The sequence below is a fragment of the Sceloporus occidentalis genome, unplaced genomic scaffold (assembly GCF_023333645.1).
Source record: "Sceloporus occidentalis isolate IW3139 unplaced genomic scaffold, rSceOcc1.0.p SCAF_5, whole genome shotgun sequence".
NCBI lineage: Eukaryota > Metazoa > Chordata > Lepidosauria > Squamata > Phrynosomatidae > Sceloporus > Sceloporus occidentalis.
In genome coordinates, this window is record NW_028316985.1 from 145,118,863 (window position 1) to 145,130,293 (window position 11,431).

General features: G+C 39.8%; 1 protein-coding gene across 1 annotated transcript in view; it reads left to right on the forward strand.

Moving 5' to 3' along the window:
* LOC149312942 (FRAS1-related extracellular matrix protein 2-like) overlaps window positions 1-11,172 on the forward strand; it is a 96,537-nt gene extending 85,365 nt beyond the window's left edge. The window contains exons 21-24 of the mRNA XM_089527238.1: window positions 1,261-1,387; window positions 5,771-5,958; window positions 6,054-6,200; window positions 7,276-11,172. Coding sequence (XP_089383364.1) covers window positions 1,261-1,387; window positions 5,771-5,958; window positions 6,054-6,200; window positions 7,276-7,806 — 993 coding nt within the window. The 3' untranslated portion in view covers window positions 7,807-11,172. The remainder of the gene's footprint in view (window positions 1-1,260; window positions 1,388-5,770; window positions 5,959-6,053; window positions 6,201-7,275) is intronic.
* Window positions 11,173-11,431: the final 259 nt, after the last annotated feature.

Below are 11,431 nucleotides of genomic sequence, written 5' to 3' on the forward strand. Positions count from 1 at the left end.
GTAGCCCTCCAAAGTCTACTGGGAGGCCAGTGTGGCTCCCTAGCCTCTAACAGTTGTCAACCCCATATTAGTGTAAGCAGTCACATTTTATTAATTGATTCTTGATGTCCATCCTACTGTACATCCAGTATGTCATTTTAAGTAGCCAAAAGAAGCATGGAAATGAAAACAATTCCTTTGTGGCTTGTAGCTATGAAGTATAAAACTATGCACCTACATAGAAGTCTCATAAACTGGCCTTGGTATAGCAGTTGTGCTGACTCTAATGTAGGAAAAGAGAAGGGACACATTCTGCCTTAAGTACAACACCTCCCTTCCCTGCCCACCCCAATTAAGTCCCTATAAGTTCATTAAAGGGATCAGATAAGCAAGTAGTGGAGAACAAAACTATCAGTAGTGATTACTGCTGAAGGTGGCTGGATGTCACCATCAATATCAGGAATGTGTGTGTGTGTATGTATATATGTGTATATCAGTGTTGGACTACTACACTGAGTTTGTGCATGTGGCCTTCTTGAATGCTAAACTAGATAGGTTTTACATCTGATCCAGAAAGTCTCTTATGAAAAAATTATCCTTATGAAAAGATCCTGGCTTGATAGAATCTTTAAAAACAGCTGCTAGTTAGAACAAACAATAAGGTCAGTGAGTCTTAAACTTTTGGGGGTCACATGCCCCTTTGAGAATGTGATTAATGCTGTGGATCCCTTTCCCATAAAAACAGACTTTACAAACAAACAAATCCTCCCCCCATATAGGAGAAACTGGCAACTGGTTCAAAAATCCCTTGACGTCCATCCAGGTCAGGAATTATTAGGCTAAATGGATCAGCCATCTGTTTCTGAATAACACAGTATCATAAAGGAGAGGAGTAGAAATCAACCACCTGTAGTCTCTCAATATGCACAAGACTTTCTAATTCTGTCAGTTAATTAATTTATTCTGCTTTCAGAGATTTTGCTGTAATTTGAAAAGTAGTTTGTTTGGATGTTGATCTCAGAATCAAGGACTCTCTATATGCTCTGTTGATTCAGATAGTTACAGAAATACAGTTTTTCAAGCCTGGATATTACATGCAGACACATTCCACTCTGCACTGTTTGATTTGACATGATTTGTAAGATTCATGAGTGCTACGTAGGTGAAATTTATAAAGATACATATGGATTTTGCTAACATCACCCCTCCTCCCCCACATACACACACACAAAAGGAATCAACCTATAATGATTCCCACCACAACTCTTTTTATTTTATCAGGTCAGTGACCCAGTAGCAGCAGAATTTAATCTCAACACCCAAATGTTCCTCTTGTCGAAAAAGGACCTCTGGCTGTCTGATGGCTCCATGGGATTTGGAGAAGGAACTGATGTTGCATTCACAGAAGGTAAAACTAGCTTTATTCTTTACATACTATAGACAATGGCATGACACAACCTTTAACAAAAGCTCAGTGATGATCAAGTGGCAATTAACTGATTAAAGAAGATTAAAAGCTGGGCATGGGCCGAATTTCCAGCCCTACAATTAACACAGTTGAGTATTGAATATTACCTAAAAGAAGTTTCAAAGTAAAAACACGACTCCTCACTCCTGCTCTTGAATTCTCAGCAGAAATTGGCTGACTGCAACACAGATCTCAAGTACCACTTTTTTTAGTTCTTTGGTACCAGTATAGAGGAATTTCATCCAGTACCACTTTGCTCTTTTGATGGGGCATCTCTTCCAGAAAGAGGAATCAAGTTCTAAAATATTTCAGAAACTTGTCTGGCTATTGTTCCCATGATAAGTGTGCTTGTGTTGAAGATTGCAGAAACCTCCCTTCTTACATTCATTCAGTCCATAGGATCATCTTGCATACGTCTAATGGGGCAAACAGACTTGTATCCTATACAAGCATACATTTATATAAAAGGAAAATAGGGTAAGGAGTGGAGTAGAATAAACTACAGAAACAATAGACCCTATGATACAGGAATAGGCAGATGCTCTCCAGATGTGTTTGAATTGCAACTCCCATTACATATTGTTGTTGTTAACTGTGGTCATGTAAACTGCATTGGTGACCCTCTGCTCATTCATAGTGTGACCTCAAAGACACACTCTCATCAACAGCTTTTCTCAGCTCTTGCAGACTCAGGGCCGTGCCTTTCTTGATAGAATGTATCCACCTGTAATGCAATCTTCCTCTTTTCCTACTGCCTTCTACCTTGCCAAGCATTATTATATTTTCTAATCAGTCACATTTTCTCATGATACACACAAGGTATGATAGCCTAGGTTTAGTCATTGTGACTTTGAGGGAGGATTTAAGCTTAATTTGCTTTGGGATTCATTTATCTTACATATTGTATTATCCTGTATTGTATTACAGTCAGACCCCATATGCATGGATTTAACCATCCAAGGCTTGAAAAAAAAATTAATCCAAAAAGCAAACCTTGATTTTACTATTTTATATAAGGAACACCATTTTACTACACCACTGCATATAATGGGAATCAGGCACTGATGGATTTTGGCATCCGTGCCGGGGGGTGGGTGGGTGGGGTGGTCCTGTAACCAAACCACAGCAGATACCAAGGACCCATTATATTGTAAATATGTTGTTACTACGTATCTTCAAGCCAACAGTGACTTCTTATGGTCCTATCTTAGGCTTTCTTTGGCAAGGTTTATTCAGAGGAAGTTTGCCATTGCCTTCCTCTTAGGCTAAGAGAAAGTGATTGCAGGGTCGCAAGCAGTATTGGGAAGAAAATGCTTTCAGGGGAAAAATACTTTGAGTGGCTAGGATTCAGGGATTGCAGAGGAGGGTTTGGTTATTTGTTTGTTTGTTTAGGTATTTGTTTATTGTACTTTGGTACTAATGGTTGAGTTTAAACATGTATTGAATAAAGTGGCCATGACAAATTACTTTTAGCAGGCACATTCACAGTATTCATAACAGGTCTCCTACTCTGACAGTTGCATAGAAAACAAAGCCATCTGTTGGCTCAGCACTTGCTGTTGCCAGTATCAACTGATAAACTCCTTTGGCTTGTGTTGTTGGATATGGGCTGCCCCCTAGTGAGGAAGAAGGGATTTGTATGCAACAGTTCTTAACCATGGGCTTGTGTCCTTTGAAGTTGCCAAGAGACTAGAATTACTGTTGATAAACAGGCGGTGGCAGCAGGTATTTCCTGGGCCTGGTGGGGCTGAAGGTGGGGCCATACTAGGTACAGCCAAAATGTCACCAGAGCAGTCTTTTAAATCCCTATCTGTCAGCATCCCATACCACAGAATGGAAATCTTTGAACCTTCTGTCTATTTTGTGCATTTGCAGCATTACAATCCCATTGGAACTAAACAAGTCACAGGTTTGCTTGCATGTCACTGCAATCAAGGGACAGGCTTAAGAGAAGAACCAAGCAATGTGTTGTAATAAGCCTTCTTTTTGCATTTCCAACCATCTTTCTCAAGCAGAGGGATTCCCCAAAGGCAGCAGGAAAGAATGCAGTGATCAGATGGGACTATTGAACCCCTTATATCTTCATTGTACAATACATTTGATTGTGTAGTATTCCACAAAGCAATCAAAGTTATTTCATTCCAGGCTTGAAAAGTTCTTCCTTGTTTCCCCTCTTCTGTGCTTACTATTTTGCCTCTGAAACACTGAAACCTGGCATTTTTCATACCTACTGGGGACATTTCCAATTATAGCACTATGATTCCATGTTAACTGCCATGGCTGCATCCTATGGGAGTCCTGGAGTTTGCAGCTTGGTGAGACACTGGTGCTGTCTGGCAGAGAATTTTAAATATTCCTCCCTATACTGCAGATTCCAGGATTCCCTAGTATGTTGCCTTACTTGAGCAGCAACAGTAGCCTAATCCCCAAAAGGTGGAATGATAAACTGTTTTTTCACTGCTGTCACGAACCTGATACAGTTTCCTTTGGCGGGATACACACCGCCATTTAGTACGTCTTCTATACGTACTAGGGTTAGGAAGGGGCGGTGCTTCCGCACCCCCCTAACCCTAGTACGTATAGAATACGTACAAGATGGCGGCGCCCCTTCCACATGGGCGCCGCCATCTTTACGTACTGGACGCACAGCGTCCAGACGTGTCGCGCCGCTTCTGACGTAGCGAGCGCGCCCCTGGCGCCTCGCTACGTCGCAAACGCGCCTTGAAAAGAAGCTCCATTTTGGAGCTTCTTTTTTCGGTCCGCGCGGGAGTCGGGCCGTCTGAAGGCTCCGGCTCCCCCGCGGACCTACTGGCGGCGGCGGGAGACCGCCGCAAATCGGCGGTCTGTACCCCGCCATAGTTACTTAAACAGACACACAGTCCAAATTAAGGTCATGAAATGCATATGTCACCCCAAAACTAAAGCTATACAAAACGTTTTCATGCATGTGTGTGGGAGAGACAATGTGTCAAAGACACCTAGTTACTTTCAAAGTGAAAATTTGGGACACTGCAAGGGTGTGTGATGCTTTAATCAGCAGAGGTTGCAGTTTGAAAAGGCACTGGAGCTCCCTGGCAGTGAATTTTATATTCCTTGCAAAACCAGAAACACCAGGATTCTGTAGGACAAAGCTACAACAGCTAAAGTGGGGTCAAAGTGCTATAACTGTGTAGTGAGAAAGAGCAACCCTATATATACTTATGTGGGAGAAAGTTCCACTGTGGGTCACTGTACACATATATCATTTTAATTCTGGAAAGCCAAATCTCCCATTAAAAGTCATTTTAAAACAAGCATTTAAGAAGATCAGGAAGAAAATGAGATTTTAAAAATAAATTATGTCCAGGATTCTTCCTGCAAAAAGCCAGAAGATCTTTCCCTGACCGCCCCTCTCCCCACCACTTGCTATTAATCCTAGAAGACTAAAGCCTCCCAATAGATAGCACTTTAATAGATATCACTTTTGACAGTGAGCCGCCTTGAGTCCCTCTGGGGAGAAAGACAGCATATAAATGAAATAAATACATAAATAAATGTGACACTCTATGACCAAAATTCTCCATGGTTCAGTGTTTTGCACTGTTTCCACATGCAAAGCTCTCCTACAGCTCCCCTACTACCATTCCCAGGATACATCATTGGACTGTGATATTATTCACCCTTCCCCAAGCCATTCCATTGCGGCTGGAAAATAGAGGGGATTGAAGAAGCATTTGGCTGTGACCCCATAGACATACACATACCAAGGACATCTACCAAGATCTGCTGAGGTTCTTCAGCGGTCTCAGCAGATGATGTCGTGGGTTGGAGAGAAGACCAGCAAAGTCACAATTGAGCAGTCATGGTTCCTCATGCTGCTGTATAAGCCTATTGTATATAGTTACTGGAGGGGGCCAGGGTTACCGCCAGAACGCTTCTACAAGATTGTAGAAGGTGCTGAATGGTGTACTGCGCAGGCACAGGATAACCATTTGTGAGACAGAGAGACCACGAAGAAGAAGAAGGCTTTCTATTGCAGTTCCTTGCATCCAGACTGCCTTTCACCAAGTTAGGTGATGGGCCCATTTAGGTGTCTGGAAAAATCATTCTTGTTTGGAGTTTTAAGAACATTTAAGCAATTTCATTATTTTTACTGTTTTCTCCATACAGATTTTCTGCAATTTCTTTTTTAAAAAACGCATTGTTTATGTTTTTCTATTTTAAATCTTATGCTGTATATTGTTCTCATTACATTTCGTTTAGCCATTCTGAGAATGTGATTGTATTGGAAAGTGTGAGCTATAAATGGTATAAATAAATAAAAACTTTTTGTTTCATTTTTAGGCTCTGAAATCTATGGTCGAGTCATGGTGGATCCTGTCCAGAATTTAGGAGACTCTTTCATTTGTAACATTGAGAAGGTGTTTTTGTGCACTGGGGCTGATGGATATGTCCCAAAGTACAATCCAGTTAACAAAGAATATGGTTGCCTAGCTGACTCTCCTTCCTTATTGTACAGATTCAAGATTTTGGTATGATACACTAGTCCTGTTCAGTTCAGGTTTAATGCACTAAGCCAAATTTGAAATCCTGAACTTCATACTGTACCAATGTTTGTGTATTCTAGGATAAAGCTCAACCTGATACTCAGGCGAAAGTATTTGGAAGTATGCCCTTTAAAGCCAAACTAGCAGTTGATCATGTAGATGGTTATCCTTTAGTAAAGCAACCTGGTTCTGATGGATTCAGCCTGTTGTCAACACCACTATTCCAGGTAAAAAATGAGTTATACTGTTCTTGGACTGGTATGTTTGTTTGTTCTCCCTGGCTGGCAAGGCACTTAAAAAAAAACTTTCCATGCTATCCTGAGAGGTTGGTAGCATAACTCTGAGATAAGACTAAGGGTTTTTTTTATTTTATTTTAAGAAATCACAAGCTAAATTTAAGAAGCTACCATATTTTCAGAGAATGCGTCAGCATTCAGTATTATTTGTGTAATATTATACAGTGGTGCCCCGGGTTACGAAATTAATTCGTTCCGGGGCGCCGTTCGTAACCCGAAAAGCCTTCGTAAGCCGGATCGCCATAGGCGCTAATGGGGAAAAGCCGCGATTCCGTGCAAAATAGCGCCGAAAAGCACCAAAAGTTTTTTCGTAACCCGAAAAAACTTTCGCAACCCGGAACAATAATTTCCTATGGGTTTTTTTCGTAACCCGGAAATTTCGTAACCCGGAGAATTCGTATCCCGGGGTACCACTGTACATTGCTTCTTTTGTGTGTGTATGTTTACTTCCTAGTCTTACATTTTAGGGGGAAAGGATAGAGGGTACAGTTCAATCTTCCTAATTTTTTGCCAATGCCCACAGATTTTATTAGGACTAAAGTATAAAGTATTTGTATTTTTATCATTATTATAATTTGTCTTTTAAAAACTGTTTTAAATCAATGTTGCTAGTGTGATTGTTAGTTGTAGTACTGTCCATTGTTTTAGTTGTATTATGTTTTAACTCAAATTGTGAGCTGTCTTGTTTCCCATACTGGGAAAATGGCATATTTAATAAACAAATACTGTTAAAAACTTCAGTTCTATTGATTTCGGGGTAGAAGTGGGCAATGGGTTGTGATTGTTACCTTCAGAAATAACCAGGAAACAGGTTATAGAGTTTCCCCTTCTTTCGTGGACCTCACTGATCTTGAACAACTCACTGTGTTAGCAACTAAATCTAGTTTTCTAGTGAATATGTCCACCGTCGTTTTATTTTTGTATACTTTGACATCTTGAATCATATACAGAAACATGTAGAAATTTCTTTTGCACAATGTTTTCATGTATGTTTATATCTTAACAGGTAGCAGCAGGTCGAGAGTGGTATATTCACACTATCTATATGGTTCGATCACATGAGAATGCCCACAGAGGCCTTGGAAAGAGAAGTGTTGAGCACCACAATATTTTATCTTCAGCTAATAGAATTTCTGGCGATGTGCATGTTGGACGCACTCGGAGAGCCATCTCAGATACTCCTGCTCTTGCACAAGATATCGGTGTAGACAAGAACAGAGGCACAAACATCCAACATATAGCACTTGACCGATCTAACAAAATTGTTATCAAGCAGAAAGATCAGTCCCAAGAAGGTAAGGCTTATGAAAAGCCAATCTTGGAAATCACAGGAAGTGAGATGGAAGACAGGATTGTACCCATTATCGGAGGTGCAGCTGGTCTGCTGCTTCTGTGCTGCACTGTTATGATTATTGTCTTCCTTCTGAAGCGACGGGGACGTTCTGCTGATGGGAAAGCAGATTCATGCATCAACTATTCTAACAGCAACGAAACTGTAACCACACAACACAGCAACAGTGACAGCTCTGAAGTCTAATTGTATTGCAAAGGTGAGGGTTACTCTTTGAAGATACTCCATTTCATCACAGAAACTACTATTGTGGGGGCTGAATTTGCACAGACTTGACACTGGCAGCTGAAGTTTTGATGCTAGGTTGTGTGTGATTCCAGCATATGAAAAGTATAGCAAATAAGATGAAGTATATAGGAGTACGAGTGGCTTATTTATGACTCTCCCTTCTCCCCTAGGAGCACAGAAAAAGCTCCTGGAATAAATGTTCATTAAATCAAGGGTTTTTCTCCCTGAAATGGTGCTAAAAAAAATCATCAGCTAGCAGCTATAAATGTGCCTTATCTACCATCATTAAAGCCTGGTGCTCTTCAAAAGAATATTGATTTTTTTCTTTTGTCTTGTATAGTGTCTAGAATTATATGCTTTTTGTATATGAAAAAGTGGGGGTGCGAGGAATTGAGAAGGGTCAGATTATAACCAGATAGAGTAGACATATTTGTAATGAGATCTCAAAACAGAATTGTATTGTCTGTGTGGATGACAGAAATACTGCACTGGAAAAATGCTAAGCTTATTTAAAGAGTATTTCTTGAGTGTTTTAACTACAGGTATTAAGAATGTAGCTTAATAGACAACTCAAAGGCTGCTGTACTGTCTATTGTCTAATAATTGTTACATATCCCTTGCTTTTGTCTATGTTCAGTTAGTAAAGTTTGCTTCTTTTGCTTTCTTTTATTTCAGACACATATGTTAGGGGAGATTGGCAAATACTGTAAGACATTGTGAATAACATAAAGACACTGATTTCCTGTAATTTGTTTTCTGACACACTGAGTATTTTGGGTCGTATAAACATTTCTTATACAGCTAAACAGCCATAGTAGATTCTAAGCTCAGTGCACTTGGAATCATTACTACCAAATACTTGGAAGAGAAACACTTTTATAAAGGGGCCCTTATCAGTAGCATGAGGAAGCTAAACTTCACAGGCATCTTTCTATACAGTGCTGTTTGTGTGAAATGGTAGCATGTAGTTCAAAGTGTTTCTATTTATGCCAGGTAACCCATTTCCTTGAAAGCATTTATCTTCATCTTTTTCAAGCAGTGCTTTATGCTAGTTTGCATCTTTAATTCAAGCCATATAAAAATTTACATTAAGATTTCTTCATATTCATTTAGATGCTTTTGTGAACTTTCTGAGCTATGGCTATTTTTTCCCAGCCATATACAGGGTTTTGGAAGTACAATCAAAAGGAAATCAACTCATTTGAGATGTGGTGTTGGAGATACCATAGACAGCCAGAAAGACAAACAAATGGGTCCTTGAGCAAATCATACCAGTAATACCCATGGAGGCCAACATGATTAAATTGAGGTTCTTGTACTTTGGCCACATCATGAGAAGGCAGGACTCATTGGAAAAAACAATAATGCTGGGAAAAGTTGAAAGCAGGAGAGAGACTGCACACCAGATGGCTAGATTCAATTAGGGAGGACAGAGGCATGAATCTGCAGGAAATGAGCAGAGCAGTGAAGGACAGTGAGACTTGGAGATGTCTCATTCACAGGGTTGCCATGAGTCGAGGGCTGCTAACAACAACAAATTTGATTGCCTGAGTGGATCTTCCACATTGTTCCAGTTGTGATTTCTTTAAAGAACTGGTGGAAGGCTAGGGAAGTTGCATTAATCCTGTAGGAGACACTGGAAAGCCACACCTGTTCCTACCCCCAACCTCAAATGCCTTTAAGGTTTATGTGATCATTTTCATCTTGTATGGTTTTTTTTAAAAAGGCCTCTTCTGGGCCTAACCTGGCCCAGAAGACCTGCAGAATATGATAAAAATGCACCCCTTGTCTCTTCATGGACATTTTGAAGCTATGAATTTTTTTTTTTGTAAATTCTTTTTGATTCCAAGACCCAAGAGGCACTCAAACACGATAAAAATGCCTTACACACAGCCTAGAGTGCATTTGGGGGGCATTCTGGAGATGGCCCTGGGGCCACATGCAACCCATGGGCCACACTCTGTGCATCCCTGCTTTAAATAACATCTGTGTGCCTTCACTTGTTCAACTTTCCATTGTGGCCCATGTCAGGGATCAATTTGTCTACCTCCAATAGTCATGTCGCAGGAGACTAGTTTACATGATTTCCTTTAAATTACACTTGCCCCTCCACATTTGCAGCTTTGACTTTTGCAAATTTGATTATCCATGGGTTTTATTAATATATTCTCTCTAGGGATATCTAGGTCTTCAAGCACAACTCTGTAGTAAACTTTAACCAAAGGTCGCACCAAAAGAACACTCCAGTAAGCATTTGTAGCTTATCCAGTGCAATTCTGTAGTCAATGTCTAGCAGATATTGACCAAAAAGTGGCACTAAAGGACCTAGAGATTCCTAGAGAGGTATTCTCTCAGGTAAAAACAGTTTTTGTTATTTGCAGTTTTTCCATATTCACAGGGGCCCTGTGCCTCTAACCCCAGCGAATGTGGAGGAATGAGTGTAGTTGCATATTGATATACAGTCCCTCTCTCTTTTGAAATACTAGAGGAGGAAGCAAATCCCTTACTAGAAACAGAAGCCCCTTACTAAAAACAGAAATAACATTCAGAAGTGACATGGTTTGCCTTGTAAAGAAAAACCCCTTACTAAAAACAGAAACAGCATTCAGAAGTGACATGCTTTGCTTTGTAAAGAAAAAGAGGCACTCTTTTCTGCCTTGTTTAAAGTTAAAGCTATGTTGGATTACTACCAACCCGAGTATAAGCCTTGAATCATCTGTTGAATAATGTATCAGTCAACTGAATCTAGCTGACAGTAGGATTTAGTTTAAAAAAACAACTTACAATTGTATCAGCTGGTTTTTTTACATGAGTTCTTTGCATAAAACTGCAGTCCTATACTTATTTACCTGTAAGCCCTGTTAAGCATAACATAAGTTTCAACTAGCTGCTACTCCTGCCTGGAGTTTCATGATGTACAAGGCAAAGCTAGTTAATCCAAAAAGCTATACCAGTCCACTGTACATTGCAGTTGTTGGAAGGTGTCTTGCTTCCTTCTTCATCAGCCCAAGAGGACTAAAATACAAGCCATTCCTTCTTTACTCTCCCTAATGTGTGAACAGCTGTTGACTGCAATTTATACACTGAAAGTAAACTGTAAATTATACGTTAAACTGTTGTATATTTCTGCAATTTACATATCTTTTCTTGCAAGTACCAGCAAAGCAAGTTCAGCCAATCATTAAAGCACTGAAATGCTCTATCGTTGAACTGTATTATACTATGGCACCATGTTCTGTAATTGTAACCTTTTACTTTTTATTGTAAAATTGCCAAATTGTTTTTAGACAGTTATTTTATAAAAGTGTTTTCTTTCATAGTTGTCTTGTCCTGTACTGTCATATTCCAAATATAAGGCATTACGCTCCTCAAGCTGGCTTGATTTTTTAGGCATATTTCTTACTTCTGCCATAGGTCAGTTTGAACAACTTACTCCAGGGTAACAGGTGGTTCCAGCAGCATTGGAGTCTATTTCAATGTAACCAATTCCACCAGAACTTAGCAATAATGAGCAAACTTACTGAAGTTCTCAATGAAAATTCAATAATGGATTATTTTCCTAAGATGACTTTATGAAATAGCC